An 18,528-nucleotide genomic window follows, 5' to 3' on the forward strand; every position below is an offset into this window, starting at 1 on the left:
GTGCAAGCTGAAGAACCTTATTATTGGGACCACAAAAAGGAAAGCACTCAGTTTTGTTACCCACACGCTTCCCCAAATTTAGGAGCTGTATTGCTGAAGTGTCCCATCCTGTAGGAAGAAATGCAGAACATTGGCAACATGTACTGGTCCCCACTATAGAGTAAAAGCTACCCCAGTTACTCAGGCTGCGTACCTTGCTTGCATTTGCCTGTGTTCTCAGGGGGTTGATGACAGCCTTACACCGCACCTTCTGGTCCTAAGTTCAAAATAGTTGAAATCATTCTCGTCACCTGGGGTGAAAATTCACTGTGCCATTGCTGGCGTCACAGCGCTGTGGCTGGGATTTTTCACAGTGAAACCCTTCCTGCACCTCTTTTACTTAGCAAGTATTCGTAACGCCCTAAACAAGTGTTGCACCAGGGCTTGCTCTTTAATGTGTTCATGAGCCCTTTCTTTGTTTGCCAGATGCTGGCAGGGGAGAAAGGGATCGGCTACGTGACTGATGCTCTCCCAGAGCTGCCTGCTGGAAGAGTGAGGCATTAAGTAGGCAGGACCAGACACACTACAGTATAAAAAATGACAGATCAAGTCCCAGCCACGCAGCACCCAGAGACCTGAACACCATTGCAGAAGGGGTCACCTGCAAAGTCATCTGATGGATGTCTCTGTACATGCCTGTTCACTCTACAGCCGTCCCGCTGCTCAGTAGGGCTGATGAAAACTATCCAAATTCCGGGTTTTGGGACCACATTTCGACAGGAACTGAGAGAGCAATTTTTGGTAAAACATTTTCATAAAAAGAAAGCTCTTCTTTCAGCCAGATTTAGAGGATAACCAACACCTCCACAAAATACTGCATTTTGATGGAAATAAGAAGATTAATACAATCTTAACATCCTCAAGAACTCTACAGCTCCCCTGTGACAAGAGAGGACAACATTGGTGAGGTTCTAATCATTAGAAAAAGGACAGACCAGCAACCTATCCAATAGGGAGCAGCAAAGATGGCAACATTGCTAATTTACTAGTGAACCAGGACAGCTTCAAGTCTCTGATGAATGCTGTCTCTGGTATGAGTCATTCACACTTCATTCCCAGCATGCTTGGATAGGAAAGGAAAAGGTTTATCTGTTAGATATGGTGCCCCTGCTGTCCTAACCCCACAGTTGTTGCAATGGGTCTCTTCTCATAAAGCAAAATAGACATTTTCTGGCCCTCAATATTCAACATTTTCTTCTTCTTTTATATTTTCAAGCACTAGGTATCTCAGGTTACTAGTGATTTTTTGCGGTGGTTCCCAAATGAGCCTGAACTGCTCTGATTTTTCAAACCCACAAGACTGTAATTGAAAGCAAATGTAATCAGACATATACAATGTTCTGAGGTTCACCACAGTGCACTGCAGTCAGCATTGCTGGAGTGGCTATTAAAACTCCTTGGAGCTGGGAAGCAAATACAGCTTGCAAGGATCCAGCAAATAGCCAGCATTTATTAGATTAAACTAAAGTATTGCAAAGCCACAGTCAATCCTCTATTCAGAATATATCCCAGGTCTGTTTAAACGAACATCTTTCCTGAGCTTAGGCCAGTTGTTTTAAGAGATGTGAATGGAAACAAGGAAAGAATTTTAATTTTAACACAACAAATTCTGCAATCCTTACATCAGTGTACATTTCGAATAGTCCATTACTGTCAGCAGGGTTGTTCCAATCAAACTCTGGCATAACTGGAAAAAGAAAGTGGCCCAAAGACAAAGGGTATCTTTGAACCCAGACACACAGCTCTAGCTAGAGATAAGCAGTAGCAAATCCCTTCCATAAACCTCCCAAACAAAATGCAAGCATTAAAAGGCAGGGGGAGGGTTTTAATTGAATTCCCACTGCACTTGAGTCTGCACTTAAAAGCAGGTCTAGGGTTATCTGTGAAATTTCAATTAAATCAAAAGCTTTGATAACATGATAAGTCACTCCAGAGTTTGGAGTCAAAACATGTTGTTATTTGATCCTCTGCTTGTGTTTCTGGGAACAGCACGCATGAAAGACAGTCAGCTGCAGATCAGTCAAGAAGATGGAAAGGGTGGAAATGAATCTACCAATAGATCACTCTGTCTCTTACAGCCAGAGACACTTGAGGTCTGGTATTTTTTATACATCCTAAGTCCTAAAGAAGGCACCCCATTCCTCAAGAGACAGAAGGACAGAGCAAAACTGATCATCTTGGACACATGAAGCATGCCAGGGGACAGTTCCCTACTGCCACAAATGTTTTTTTCTTTCCAGGCTTGCTACAAGTAAGATTTTAAACAGTAACAGCATTGGGAGCTGAATGCAAAACTCTGTGGACACCAAACACCAAGCCCTGTGTATGTACTGAAATTGATTTCCAGCACAAATCCTTTGGTGGCATGGGGTGAACAGATGAAGCCAGGTGCACCGAAAAGTAATTGTCTAACATGCTGTTATGATACAGCCAAGCCAGAAAGGAAGCCCAGCTCTCCTCCTAAGTCAAAGCAGGAGGCTGTGGCTCTCCAGAGAGACCTGGCTTGCTTTACCTGTTGTTCAGGTAAACTCTTTGATTGCTAAGGCTTCCTCTTCTCTCTTCAGTGGCAACTGCTGGATGCTAAGGGCAGTACCAGAGACTCTCAGAGTTCAAAGTCCTGTTTACTGAGGAACATCACCTCTACTTCCCAGTGTTTAGACAGAGATGCTCCACCTTAAATAAGTGTGAGATGTCAGTTCCACCTGGCTTGTAGTCAACAGCATTAAAACACATTTTAAGCAATGCCTTCCCTTGTAACATATAGTCCAGTCTGGTAAAACCCTACCAAATGCAATGGGATGTCTTACCTTGTCCCCAACCAGTTCAGAATCGCATATAGGTTTGCACTAGGCACATGTACATGGGAAAAATGCTCTTTTTATAACCAGCGAGGCTACTGATCCTCAACAGCATTAAAAATAATGGGACTCTCCAGATAAGCAAAGTCAAAATTACATAGTGATCAACAATAGGAAGCGCAGAGCTCTGAAAAGTCCCGTCTGACCCCAGGCACCACTGGGGGATAATTTATCACCCTGGCAGCAAACACCCTATTGAGCATGTTTGGCCCTAGTACCCTCCTCTTCAGAGTGGAAAAAGATCTTCGTTAAACAATAGTGCGACCATATTAAACATAGACATAGCAATGACAAGCTGCATTATACAATTATATTGGCAACATAAGCTGTCTATTCTTGTTTTTCAGAGACATGACACACAGAGGACAAGACAGGCTATATTCAATTCTGTGATGTTAGTGAAAAGAAAAGTCCACCCCATCTCCCTCTGCCTGGCAGGTCATGAGTCAACAGTGACAGATATCTCAGCGTGTGCAATTAACCTGCTAGCAGGGGCTCCCCAGAACAAGAAATCCAGATAAGAAGAGGAAGTCCCCATCCCTCTTCCTTTCCTCAGTTCCAGGCTTATCCACAAAGCACAGCAGGACTGGATGCTTCTCTTTTTCGTGGACCTAAAGATCTCTTTTGTGTTTACCAGCATGGGTGATTCAACCCTATGGGCTGGCCCTATTCTGGGGTGTCAAACCAAGCATTGCCAGTCTTTAAGCAGAGACTCTCAGAAGATCCTGTGGGACTGAGCCAAACATTTCTAGAAATGAGGGCTCAAGGATAATGGGTGCCCCAAATCCTTCACAACAAGCTTGATAACCTCTGAATCCAGTTATTTTGGTTCTGCTCCAATCCTGCCTCATTAGAACAGGTTTCACCCACTGCCAGATGAATAAATTTGTTCTTTTGACTGCCTAGCTGGTTTTGCATATAGAAGCACCAGCAGAACAGGCTTTCATGACAGATTTTTGGAAGTAATGTTTCTTCCAACGCTGACTGATGATTTTAAAAACAAATTATTTTTCTAACCGGTCATTTCTAGAATTATATTATAGAAGGAATGGGGTCTCTGTACCAGAATCAAATCCTCTTAGCAAATCTCTGAAACCATACCTCTGCAATCATACTGCAGATACAGCCAGGAGTGTAAGAGGCCTTTCCAACACCACAAAATAAATCAATGAGACAGTAAGGAGCAGATTTCTCAATCCACTGCATTAACCACTAAACTTCTCCAGAAGGAAGGAATTTTATGGGTTAAGTTAAACATTAAGCAAACTATTACTTTGTAATCTACAAAATAGGTATTGGCAAATTATCAGCAGTGATTGTTTCTTTAGGATATGAACAAAAATTACTGGACAGGAAAAAGGCCCTCGAGCCGACAGGCTTTTTCTAAAGGCAACATCTCTGCATTTCAAAATACCTCTTCAGTCCCAGCTCTTCTACAGAGAAAGAAAAAAAAAAAAAGTCTTGAACTTGTGCTCATAAACAGTAAACTTTTACTAGCACTGACACTACCGTTGTGTTTGGGCCCAGCAAGGCAGTGTCCGGTGCCACCGCTAAAGCAGCAGCGTGACGGCAAGGCTCTGATCTTGGTCACATTCAGATGGATTTCGGGTAAGTCTGGTTATTCTTAATCCACCCTGTGCCCGTGACAGCATGCCATTTTTAAACTCTGCAGCCTGCTCATAACCAATCCAGGCAAAAGCTATTTCTGTACACTTGGCCGCCAGTCCCAAGTGTCAGTACATTAAACTATCTTTGCTCCTCTCAGCCCCGTGTCCTTTCACAGTCAGACCTACAAAGCACAAGCAAACCCAAATGTGATATACAAGGCAAGGAATAAAAGCTCTTGCTGTATGGTAACAGCAGTAACATATGCTGTTTCAACAGCCATTCTTCTACATCTTTTTTTGTGGTTGCTGAACCTATTTCATTTAACATGTTTTCTGTTTTCCCCCAGGTTTGTTTGATATTTATCTACATATAATTTCTTTTTTCATTTTCTGGATGAGTAGCAAAAAGATTCAAATCTTCTCTAGGAAGGCTGAGCTATATGCTGGTATCACCAACGCTGCAGCCAGTAGCAAATTTCAATATCCCCCAAATCGTTTATATGTTGCAAACAAAAGGGAAAGTCCCATGTGAAACTAAAGAAGAGGACAAATAATGCATCTGTTATTTCCTTTTCTTCCATTCCTAGAGACTCCTCCATCCCTGCATTGGCTTAGTTTATTTAAGATAACAATCTCCAAGCGAGACCTTCCCAAAGATCATGATAATAGGCATTGATGAAAGGCAGTGTACACTGTCGGGGTATCTGGAGCGCCATCTGACAACGGCTGGGACCCAGAGACTGAGCTCCAGCTCTCCGGGTCAGAGGGGGCACAATGGGAATCAGCCACACTTCACTCCTCTAGTTCTGGGGCACACGGCTGACTGACCTCTCAGCCACAGATTAATGACAGTCCCACACTATGAGCAGGATACTGTTAAGCACTTCTATGATTTAGAAGCTGAAAAACCATTTTCACAACAAATTTAGGTGTTGAGGCCAAATATTTCTAGTAAATACAGCCCTAGAACAGGCACGTTTGAAAAAGAAAACACAGGTGCTCTACTGCACTCAGATGCTCAAACAGCCATGGGACCTAATTCCTGCTGAAATCAGTGAGAGCTGGATGACTAATTAGGAGTAGCCAAGCAAGGCTCTTGGCAAACTCAGCCCTAATAGGTTTGCATCCTTAGCTACCTAAACCTCAGTGAAGCTGATTAAGTCATTCTTTGAAAATACTAACGTTTTCTTCCCTTCAGAACAGTGGATCTTAACTGACTTATCCTGCCACCGTGTCTATTCAGAGCTTTTCCCACTCTGTGTTTTACAATTTACTTCCCAGCTGATAAATCACATAAAAATAAAACTTTTTCTCATTTTGCATTTCTTACGGAAATTAATTTCCATTCTACATCTCTCAAGTGGAATGAATTTCCCTAATAAAATGCATGCATTGAGCAGTCACAATACCACTGCCAAGTGCAGACTGTAACACCAACTGCTGTAAATGTGCTGACCACATTCCTAAATGATGTGCAAATTATCTGTACTGTAAGTCCTGTAACAAAGAGCAACCACAAAAAAAAAAGAAGAATGACAACTTCCTCATAGCGCATCTGCTTGGAGACTCACCTATCTTACCTGTTGGGAAACACAATTCTAAAGGGATGAAATATAAGGGATGAAATATAAGAGAAAGTATTTGCATAATATCAAACAAATCAGAATAAATATAGATATTTTATAGATGAAAAAATTTCCTCCTCTACCAATAGGCAATTGAATTGTTATTGCAGGACAGATCAGACTACATTTGGGAAACAGAAATAGTTGTATGTAAACAGAGTCATGCATATGATAGGAAAAGCGTATTAGGGAACTGTGCTTTAGCACTGGTAGACTCATAAACTAAAGCATGCTTCCTTAATATGGTCACTGCATTACCCTGGCAACTTCTTTCCAGTTTCCTTATCAGAATTTTGTTAATATGTGAAGAATAAAGGGAGAATCCAGCTTTCATTTTATGGTGGCTGCCTGGCATCTGAGTATCCGAGTGTTACACCAGTATTTACATGATAGAGATACAATCAGTAAATCTCATGTCTACAGACCACAATAAAGGATTTCTGTTCTTCAGTAAAGGCACCTTCAGCATTAAGTCTATTTTCTGCATCAACCCTCATAATACTATGCTGTATACCTAGTAAGTTCCCTAGTTTTCCTGGATTTGCATATTTTTTGAAAATTGTTTTATGATTCTTACAGGAAAAATATTCTCAGATAGTGGACACTGCTTTAAATTCAGTTGTTAATACTATTAGTGGTGGTTTAGACAGAAATATCGTTTGAGCCTGCATGCACTTCTGCAGGGGGAGTACTGGAGAACTGAATCCTTGGCTCTTGATCCGCTTTCTAGACTGGTTCCAGACCCAGAAAGAAGAAGTAAACTCTTTACATGAGTGGTCTGGCTGTGATATTTTGAACCTAACTGCAAAAAAGCCCTAAGAGCAGTGGACCATATGCAATGTCTAATTGATTAATCCTACTCTTTGGGTACTTCTGTTATTTCTAGTAAAAAAGAATCATTAAAAAAATGGTTTCTGAGATTTTGTGTGTTGACTATGAGCCCTGGCCTGACCTCAGCCTTGAATTTAAATCCCCAGTAGAAGTCTGAAATCAATCCACCTCTGGCTTAGTTATCAGTAATTATAATTATTAACAGAAGTACCCAGTAAATGAATGGCTTTCAGTGACATGGTGTTTTAACCTGGAATAATAGATAAATAAAAATGCATTTCCCTCTTATCTTACAGTATCTTTTCCCATAGCAATGCAGGATCTGGTCTTTACATGGGCATGGCGAAAGACACAAGCCCAGTCATTTGCCTATACATATATGCATTTGCTCAAACACTAAAATTTCACATATTGCAAACCTAAGCAGTTGAAAACTGCTCCTCCTGTACCAGAGTTGATGGTTTGAAGCTTGCTTTCTCTGCAGCTCATCAGCAGAGCAGGGCGAGAGCAGCAGAAGCGGCTGCCCTGGGAACACTGGCACTGGAGCTCCAAACCCTGCCTTGCACCTCAGTGTCTCCAGTGCGTGCCGGCTCCCCTGCAAAGGCCGCATGCGAAACCGTCTGAGAGAGCTCCCAGACAATCCCATGGAGGGATTTAGTGTCCTCCTCTGGTCTCTCCCATGCAGTATGAAGGAAGCCTGCTGTTGGGAACTATCTGACCTGGAGCTAGCTCCACCGGCAGGAGCAGACTCAGAGGAAACTGTCAGCCAGTTCAAACGCTGCGATTTCTTGAGACATTTCTCTCCAGCTATCTGCCCGTAAGCTGCTGTACCCAGAAGAGGTTTAATGGGGCTGAAAGGAATACTTTCTGCCTATTGTCACAGAACTCGAAAGCCTGGACCATCATCAAAACAGGAAACAGAAAACCTAAGCTGGGAATCCAACCGAACAAATTGGCTGGATTATAGCAGTGTGGGGAAAGCCCAGCTTTTATTATAGCTGGATTGCATGCTGCTCAGCACTGCAGGCAATCAGAGCACAGCAGCAGTAGGAAATGACCCTGTAGGGAGCAGCCTGGAAGCCAAACATGGCATAACCCGGAGAGGACAGTACACAGAAGCAGGGAGGAGGCAAGGGTAGGGCGGATGAAGAGTTATAAGGAAGAAGCCAGGAACACATTTGTAAAAGTGCCTAAGGGACTACAGGGAAATGTTGGTTTCTTTCAGGACAATAGGAACAGAAGTGAAGGACACAGCTTTGCAGCTAAATTACTGCAGTAATACATAAATTACCGCATGTGCATCATCGCGAGTCATGGCTCAGCAATTAAGGGTGTGGATACCTCTCCGCACAACCCAGCTGTGAGTTTTTGTGTCTCCTCCCTCCAAGTTTAAGCTTCCATATTTTTTCTGGCTGGGAGCACATGCTCAGTCACTGCTCTGTGGACATGCAATAACTCGATGGACTCTCTTGGCTCAACAGCCCAAATGCCCATGGGATCAAGACTACACTCCTGAAAATTAGTTTATTAAACTCTAGCTCAGGCTTTATCTTAGGGTGATCTGCTGCAGAAAAACAGAGCAGGTGATCACGAAACTAAGGACCATCTCATTGTGCACAGACAGAAGCAGCACAAGCAACTCCATTCTGCCATCCTTTGGTGGCTGAGTCCCTCGCTTGGCAATGTTTGTTCTTTAACCCAGACAGTTGAATGCCATGTCCATGCTGATACCTCAATATATGAACCACCTCTGCACTGAGGGCTAAAAGAAGCAGCTGAAGAAATAGATAAAATAATTAGTCTAGATCACGCCCTGAGGCTACATCCCTACCACTCCCAGTGAGATGAATGATGGACCATGAGGTCCAGGGAAGACTGAATTCACAGGGCTTGGGCACCGCTGGCTCACTGTTTGTGGAGGGGCTTGACAGAGTAGCAAACTGAGGGAATGAATCGGGGATTTCTCTGGCTGATTGTGCTCCTTCCTGCAGTGGCTGCTGAGGCTGAGAATCGCCCTGGAGGTGTCCTTCCCCTGGACCCTACACAGTGGTCCAGTGAGCCCCAGATCTCCTCCCTCCCCCCTTAGTTCACAGAAGAAAAACACTAAGATGTTTCTGTTGGCTTTTACATCATCTTTTTGTAGAGACTAATCTTCAGATTCAACAATACATCTTTTGTGAAGCGCTCCCAGCAGAAACCTTAGACACCTTCCCTAAGATCTGTTTGCTTACAGAAGACGAGGTAGGATTTGTTTAAACCCAGCTAGATTAATGTCTTGCAGACATTAGTGAAGTGAGATTTAATCAGGTTATTGCTCTACATTTTCCAGAGAAATAAATCACTCTTATTACTAGGTTGGAATAAGATGCAAGGCTTGGGCTGAAAAAATTTAGTCGTTTTTGGGGGGGGGAGCAAATGGATAACTTGAAAATGGTTGCAACGCTGTCGAGCAGGGAGCTCAGCAAAAGGCCCTCAACAACTTGTAGGAAGCAAAAGTGAAAGAAGGCTGTAAGGGGTAGTGCCAGCCCAGGGGTGGGCCTTGGTCTCCATTCCCTGTTTTACTCAGGCCTAATGCCGTAGGGTCTGTATCAGTACAGAAAGCAGACAGGAGTGTAAAACACATTTAAAGCAGACTCCCAACGTCCATTTGAGATCCCTGGGGACCTCACTTCTGGGTGTCTGTTTCTGCTTGGCACATGGGGATGTCTCCTTGCATCAGAGAGGTGTTGTGGGATCAAGCAACCTTTGCAAACCTTCTTACAGACTCTACATGGAAATTGTGATGGTCAGCAGGTCTCAGAGTGTAGGCATATCCTGCTGCAATGATTTCAATGGTTTCAAAAGTTTGCAATATGTGTTCAGCAATGAACATGCAACTATATTTATTCATCCCAGACATTTTTCTAAAACAAGGCTGTCTAGAAAAAAAAAACAAAAGCAGCTTCTTCCAGACCTTTGATTTAAAAACTACTCTTTTTCTCATTCAAAAAACAGAAAAGACTTTGCTCTCCAGCTATGCTAGCGGTGTGTGTTTAGTACAAATGATAATACATCCCCTTGTATAAAACCACGTATGTGCAAGAGAAAAAGTTTGGGAAATCAAACAGCAAAGTTTCTCTCCTCTACACCATCACGGGAACAGACAGCTGAAGCCAATACAAATGTTTCTGCTAACTACAGATCTGCATGTGCTGAAGTGCCCAAACCCCAGAAGACTTACATCCATTCCCCCTTACCCAATGGGCTGTGCAAATGTTGGAGAAAGCATATGACGGTAACACAGCCTATAATCAAGTTTCAAATCATGCAACAAAGCAGCACAAAACACAATGGGACCAAGTCAAAATCTTATTGCGGAGCACAATAAAATATATCCTGTTCGGTATGAAGGAGAAAAGGAAATATCAGGCGAGGCAACACAGTTGCTTGTAAATACCCTCCTGCCAACGCTTTCCCTGGATAAATTAGTCCTCTGAACCCTGACTGCATCAGCATGAATCAGCTTGTCTGCTCCAAGGTAAAGGCTAGGATTCTGTTTGGTGTTCAATGGGAACTCTTTTCCCAGCCTTTTCTCGCCTTCCTGATTAGAAAGAATAGACTCTCCAGAGACAATTTTGCATCTGGACCACAATCTTGCTCCCTTCAGATAACTAAGTATCTCTGGGCAGGAGTACATTTAAAGAAGCAGCTGGTAATTACGAGCCAAGTGCTTACTGGCAGGATTTCCCCCTGCTGCTGAGCCAATGCTTTTGGAAACTAAATGACTCTCTGGTGATAATTATCAGGTAAAACCCACAAGCCAGGGGAGGTTCCCTCATTAGAACTATCAGCAAGAAACAATGCAAGGGTGGGCGGAGGATGGCTGAAAATTGTGTCTGAGGGTTGCTTGACTCCCCTATCCTCCACACACCCGACTTGGTTGTACGTAATTGCTGGGCATTTTCTAGGTAGTGCTTGAAAGCTACAAAATCCGTTCCCACACCTACAGCAGTAATAAAACCAAATTACCTTTCCCTTCCAGCTAATCAAAATGAACTGAGCAGCACTGGAAATCCATCACAGCACTTACTCTTTTGGAGGGTTAAGGTCTTCTGGGCGAGCCTCGAAGAACCTGAAGACTTCATCGCACTGTGAAATGTGAGGAGGAAGTCGAACCAGCGCCTGCGAAACAAAACAGGAGGGAGAAGCACTTAGAAAAGACAAGTTCAAAACATGGCCCCAAACATCTAAACTACCAAGCAAGAGGAGGCAAAACAGTCCTGGCAGGGGGATGGTACTACAAAAGGAAAGCATCATGCCTGGCTACTTACCTGAGAAGAAAGTAAATAGCATGTCTTGGCTGCAAATGTCAATTAAGATGCAATGAACTGAGACAAGCAATGGTTCTTAAGAGCCAGCCAATGTAATCTTTTTGCCATGTGTAGAAGATCAGAATTTGGTCCGCATGTGCAAAACCGTAACACTGAGTAGGTAAGTGTTCTGTGGCTGGGACAGTCTCCGTGACATGTTTGCACAGCACCTCAAACAACGTGGTTAGGACTTACAGGCTTTATGTGAACGCACACAAATTCAAGCAGTGAAAACCTACAGACTCAACACCCACTAATACAACAGATTAATGTGCTCCATAAAGCTTTCCATTAAGCACTGTCAACAGAAAAAGCAGAGTTCGCTAAAAAAAAAACCCAAACCAAACAACAATTTGCTCCTAAATTAACAGGAAAGGAAGTCTGATTAAGTGTCTGGGAAAAAAAAGGCAGAGAGGCTATTTCTGCATGAAGAAGGCTTCTCAGCACATCCTGGCTAACAACGTCCATGCACTCTGCAAGGCACAGGTACACAGCGCTTGTCGCACTCAGCAATAGTTAGGCACAATTTGGGAAGCAACCACATTATGTTGAAGTGCACTGTAAAGTGAGACTTCAAACCAATGAGACAAGCATGCAAGGCAGAAATGTGCTATAAATTCGTTGCTCAGAATCCAGAGCTTGATGGTGCCAAAAGAGGCCAAAAAGCTGTCCCCAGCCCACAACGACGGGATAGCAGCTCTAAGTGACATGACTCTGAGATTGCCTCCAGAAATGACCAGCAGGAGAGGAAAAGAGGCTGGAGTTCACCTCCTCCTGTGCTAAGTTACACTGAAAATAGGCCACAGGTAAATACAGACCAAGCTTCTTAGAGGTGCTGTAAACCTGTTTGACAAAATGAGATTGTCTGGCTCTTCTGCTAATTGAAAGTAGGACAAACAATCTTGAAAGACAGATGAAAAACTGCACCAGAGCTAAATGAAGGTGCATTAGGGCAAACTGGTTATACTAACCCATGAGACATCTGATTGATCTTGGTCAGACACACCAGAAGGCCCATGCATGAAGCATGAAGGCAGGACAGGGCAGTTGGTTACCCTCACAGTTGTTTTTAACCAGGCTTTAGAAGTGGCCAGATTTGTTTCCAAGACCACTCCTGCTTCGGGATGAAGGAAAAGAGCTGAAAAATGAAAAAATCCTGCTCTGAAACTGCAAGTCTTCATTATTAGATGACAGGGTCTTGTTTTGAGGTGGCCTGAAATTCAAAGCCAAGTGCTCCACCTAGAGCTCCCCCTTCCCTGGTGGAGGGATGTCATAAAAAACACAATGAAAAACCATTTGATATTAGCAGGCCTGTGAAGAATGAGGCCCTGGCCTTTGGTCATGTCAGACTGCACTATAGGGCAGAAAAAGTTACCTCACAATAAGGAAGCAGCATCAGATGCAGAAGCTGGGCAACAGGCTGGCAGTTCCAAGTGCCGGGGCATACATACAGAGCACTACTGCTGCACTAACACAGGATGAAACATAACAGGTGGAGAACTCAAGTGCTTTAATCTGAATGAAGGATGCTCTGGTCCCCACCGCTATCCACTCAATCTTGCCTAAAAGCTTAACACAGGTGTGAGTTCTCTGTCCTTATTCCTAGTGTGCATAAGCACATGCATCTAGCTGGCAAATCAGGACTAACACTGTGCAGTCAGGAACTGCCTGGGTATAGTAACAATCACAGCATGTTGAAAGAGAAAGGCATTGCCAGCACAGTCTAGCAAGGACACAGACAACATTAAAGCACGTTTTATTCATCTGCATCTCAAGCAGGAGGCAGACTTACATAGAGAAGTAATGCTGTCTAACCAACAGTGGATGGGGCTGAGATTTAGTGATGGCTCTATTACTAACGCCCTTCTCAGTTTGGGCAGGTTACTTAACCTCTTTCCATCAAATTCAGCAGGGATATATCTTCAGTTACCCATTTACAATGCTGAGCAATAACACTTACCTAATCCACAGAAAGGTTATGAGGCTCAGATATTTAATATCTACAATGTGTTTTGAAATCTCAAAGGGCTTGATCTTGTGCAGTCAGTGGGGCAAGAGCAAGCACTGCAAATGATATGTATCATTACTAGAGAAACACAAATACCCAAGTTATACCTATCGCAGGGGGTCCTGGAAATCAGATGCCTTCTCAAAGAGCCACCACTTCCCTACAGGTTGCAGGTGTTCACCCTTCCCAAAAACCAGGCTATAGATGTCCATACTGAGCTAAAGCACAAAAAGTGGGTTTTCAGTGATGGAGGAACACAAATCCTACCAAGATGCCATGGAGAATTGTGTTTCTAAATTAAGGGAAGCTTTAGGAAATCTGAACTCCCTGAACTAGTGGTCCGCTTCCTGGAAATCTCCAGGATCACTGAGGTCCTGCCGGGCTGAAGAGGGATAACTGAAAAGCACCTCCGTGACTCCAGGCTTTTGCAGGCAGTGGATAAAAATCAAAGCCTTTTCTACACCCAGCCATCCACCTTCCCACCCTAGGGCAGGGCTGGCTTTCCTGCTTCTGAATCACTGCCCAAAGTGCTGCAATTTTCAGCCCTGCGCACAGAGGTGGAATGAAATCCACCAGGTAGTAACTTGCCATCACATGTTTTTTGGGGAGCTCAGGTGTAAAGTCTGCAGCCAGTCAATTTTTACTTGTTTTTGTTAAGGAACAAAACCCTAAAAAGCCATAAGAAACATTAAGAAAGGGTCAGAAAGTGCAAATGAGGGTGTAAAACCAGGCAGAGTGGGTCTATTGATTTTGGACAGTGGCAGGGAGCAGCAATGCTGTTCTGAAAACAAATGACTCTTCAGCAAACACACAACATCCACTCAGGAGCAAGCCAAATCCAATGCAATTTCAGCGAGCGAACAAGAAGTGCATTGAGGAGATGAGGGACACAGCTGTCACTGCAAGGGGAAAATGCAAGTTTCTGGCATTTCCAGCAAGATAGTTCCAGGGCAGAGCTGCAACAGCCTGAAGGAAAGACTGCAGGGTCAAGGAAAGAAGGGTAAAGAAAAAGAGGAAAACAGATGGTAAAAGGATGGAAAGGACAAGGAAGTGACAGTCTTCCTAGGATGTGCAAACCAGAAGTAAATGCACACAGTTGCAAACAGCAAGCATCCAGAAACAGCAAGGAATTTGCACAGGAAAGGTGACAGATAAAAAGTGCCAGTAAGCAGAATTCAGCCTTGCACAACCACCGAGTATTATCAGTAATAGCATGTTTCCTTGCTCAGCATGCAAAGGCGGACGTGCACTGCTCAGACCTCACATGCTCCTTAGAAGATATGCTTTTATGTGTTATTTCAGCCTGTAAGGATGTCTGTCTCTCTATATTACAGGTTTCAGACAGTCTCATGGAGTGGATGATTCGAAAAGCTATTAAAAAATCTGTAACGTCAGGCAGGACGTGAGCAAGCAGCCCTTGGCACTGGGGATGGCCAGCTACTCACACAGCACCAGCTCATCTACAGGCAGGCTGCTGCACGCCGCACATGGCATTGGAAGCAAAGAGAGCACCAGGCACTGGCAGGGGTTCATTGCTTAAGGTTACATGAAGTGTAGACCGCTCCATGGGACTACAGGCTCAAAGGCTTCACAAAATACATGCACGTGGCTATAAAACCATGCAGGTACTTGTAAGGATGCACTGAGTGCTGCTGTGTGTTGCATTTAGGCAGATACATTTATAAAAAACAGATGCACAGACATGTATATGTAGAGATATACAGCGCACGTGTAGGCGTGCGTGTATATACACACAGAATGATATTCATCCTGCTGAACTTTATATGTATAAAATGGGGGACTGGTCACACTCGTCTATCAACTTGTATAATTGCTAGAGAAAGACCAGCACCTTCAGGGCTGCTCTGTCTACCCCACCACCTACGTCTAGCTCTGGGTGAGGTGAATCATTGACTGTATCTCTCCACAGCCCATTGAGGGAGTTCAAATATATTGCTCTTGGATCCCTAATGTTCAGTGGGGTTAATCCCAGCTCTGCACACAAATACACAGACAGCTGACAGTACTGCATGGTTAGGACTCCCAGACTTTTCATATTAAGTATGCTGTTCTCAATTGTTTATCACTTTAAGTTTAGTCATTAGTGCCAGACATTTGGGAATGACAATGAGTCCAGCAAGGGGGAAGGTGCAATTAAAATAGTTCAATTCTCAGAACAGAGAAATAAATTGTTTCACTTATGTGAAAACACTTTCCATTTTGAGAGCCTCAAGTAACTCCAGACAAAGCACTGAAGTGTGGAGGTTGGAACCCAAAGCACTGAAGTGTGGAGGTCTGACTGCAAACACTGAGTGTCAGAGACATGGATGAAGAGTACATGGTAGTGACTCAGGCTGGAGAAGTGAGGAGATGTAGGAATAAATAAAGAGCTGAGGGAAGGAGAAAAAGAGTGTGCAGAGTTTTGGAAATAAGTGGTACATAGTTCTGGTCCTCTGGCATGAAAGTACCGTAAGTCAATGGAAAGAGAGACTCTACTCCAGGTGCTGAGAGGCATTGCAAATAATTAACTCTCATCACTGTAACTGGTCTAAACACATCAGGATTCTGAAATTTAGATTAAGAAATGACAGATAAAGTTTGAAAGTTTTTCATTTAAACTCTTTCATTCTTAACCAGGACTAACTATTACTCCACTCCATCTTCAATCAGCACTAGCTTAGTTCTACAATTGATAGAGACTGAACCATCTGTGTGTCTGTCTTGACAGGTTCAAGGATTAAACCCTGAAAGAGAGGCAGGGCTGAGAGACCAAGAGGGAGGTAATTACGTTTTTGAAGTGTGGTCTCTCAAACTGTGGACATTAATAAAAGAATGACCAACATTTCCTGGCACTGATGTGACTTGCTCATTTAATTCTTATTTAGGTGGCATGCATTTGTGTACTCAAGCCTCACTACAGAAAAGCTTGTAAGCCTCTACTTAAATCCACCGCCAGCTGGGACAGCATAAAGGCATGTGACAAATTCAGGGCACTGTATATGACAGTAGGACTTGACATCTTAACAGCTTCCCTGCACAAACGCGCTTCCCTCAATTAGGACCAACATGCACAAAGGTGCAAGTCTGCAAATGCTGTCCTGAGTCTTCCCAGAGGGCTGCATAGGGAGAGAGCGGTGGTTTTGTGAACCACCAACCTGAGAGGTCCTTCTTCAATACAGGATGGTACATACCGGACAAGCACACACCAGAGGTGTGTTTGGGAGATGAAAAGCTTAATAAATAAAATGCCCCTGGCAAGGCAAGGCTATGAAGTTGTTCTTTCTTTCACATTGGCAAAAACTCATAAATAAATTAATAAAACCAGGCCCAATGAGCCCAGAAGACCTTAAATCACACTAAACTAATTCCAAGCCTACAGTTAAGAGAGAAATCATCCAGACATACTAATTCCAGTGGGCAGCATATATTTACTGGCAAAATGCAGTTTGTTTGGTAACTCGCTCAGATTACCAGTAAGGACATCCAGACTCTGTACTTTCACCCTTACAGATGAGAAAAGTCCTGAAAATCTTCCCCTGTGTGTCCTAGTCCTCTGTTTTTCATTGCAACTTTAAAGTTCCTTGTGGCCTTAGCAAAAACACTGGCCTAATTACCTCTGTGATGGCATTTCCCTAAGTTGGTACAATGCAATGAACAATCACCCAGGCATGAGGGGTCAGGAGGCCTGTGCTGTAGGGTCCAGAGGGCTCTTGCCCCTGATACAGAACATTTTGCAGACCTCCCCTTATGGCCAAGTATCCCCACAAACTCTCTGACAGCCTCTGCCTGTCACTGCTACTGTGCCCAGTGCAGGAACCACAACACATCCAAACAGCAGAAGTCAGACCTGCTTCTCAGCCATGCAAATCACCACGCTCTGTCAGAGACAGTCTGCAAAACCAAAACAACAAATGGTCGAACATTTGCACCGCCCATTTGTCAGGGCCCATCTGTGCTTTGTTTTTCCAGGGCAGGTGAAATGGATGGAGAATCCTCATCTGGCAAAAAAATTACCACAAATTTTGCATCTGAACCTGCCTCCCTCCTCTGCTTCCTCACAGATTCCAGTAGACAAGGGTTTATTGTCTCATTTATTCATTTTATTATCCCAAGTCAGATTTTCTCCATCAACTTCACCCACATCATTCCAGCATAATTCTCTAAATTTTTCAAAATTAAGCATGTTGTCTGCCTACTCATTTTAGGACTAGCATGGGCCATAAGCTTTGCAGTCTTTTATAGAAGCAGGACTGAACTTGTCAAAATGATGTTCTTGCTCTACAGTTCTATACAATTCTCTAAAGAGTCAAAACATCCACTGCACAGGGGAAGAAATGCAAAAAACCGCTAACACTTCCAAAGAGGTGGGCATGATCCCGCTCTCAAGTCACGCATATGCACCAGTAGCTGCTACACAGTAGGAAACAGTAGTGAGTAATATTATTTTACTAGAAAAAAAAAAAAAAAACCCTAACGTTTTCCCTTCTTACACCAAGAGGGGATTCATTGCATTTCACTTCAGCACTCCAGAAGTTAGCATCAGAGCTAAGCGAGTCACTCAGGTTTTCTCTGTAGTTCCAGCTAAATGGAGAGAGACCCTGTGGCCACTCTGGTTTAGACTCACCACCTAATTTTCCATTCCCAGTTCACAGCTTTTTGTCATTTGTGGTTAACTTCACATAGGGATGGAAAGATTACAGTAAGGTTATGAAGGTCATGTTCCCAGAAACCTTGTAAGTGGTGACCTTCAGCAAAGGTGGCGAGAAAGGGACATCCCAAGGGGGGTGGATGAGTTAGCCAGGGCCTTCTTTCCTTAAAGACCTGACAACCCATGCAGAAAGACACTAAGGAGGATGTAGCTCTCTTGAAGCACTCACAAAGACATGAGATGCAATGCCTGCTTTTCAGTGACTATGAGCCTCACTCTCCAATGCTATCCAGATTTAAACATCTTCTACCGTGACATGCAGAGGCAAATTAAATACAAATTACAGTAAACTGCAAATGAAATAAAGACACTACATCAGGCACAAGAAACTTCTGAGCCAGAGATCACTGGAAACTGGGATAATATTCTGGAGAAGTCACTATAGGTTTGTCATGCACATTGCTGGGCACCACTGTGGCTGCTGCTGGAGGTGGGAAATACTGGCCTGGGGGAAACTGGGCTAACACAACATGGCTGGGTCTATGCTCATAAAAGCAGCACCT

The 18,528-nt window shown here is 43.5% G+C and overlaps 1 protein-coding gene across 3 annotated transcripts in view; it reads right to left on the reverse strand.

Annotated features, from left to right (window-relative positions):
• Window positions 1-18,528, reverse strand: part of SH3PXD2A (SH3 and PX domains 2A) — a 258,575-nt gene that overhangs the window by 129,384 nt on the left and 110,663 nt on the right. For all 3 annotated transcript variants that reach the window (XM_074831206.1, XM_074831207.1, XM_074831205.1), the window contains exon 5: window positions 11,030-11,121. In XM_074831206.1, coding sequence (XP_074687307.1) covers window positions 11,030-11,121 — 92 coding nt within the window. The remainder of the gene's footprint in view (window positions 1-11,029; window positions 11,122-18,528) is intronic.

The sequence above is a fragment of the Strix aluco genome, chromosome 7 (genome assembly GCF_031877795.1).
Source record: "Strix aluco isolate bStrAlu1 chromosome 7, bStrAlu1.hap1, whole genome shotgun sequence".
Taxonomy (NCBI): domain Eukaryota; kingdom Metazoa; phylum Chordata; class Aves; order Strigiformes; family Strigidae; genus Strix; species Strix aluco.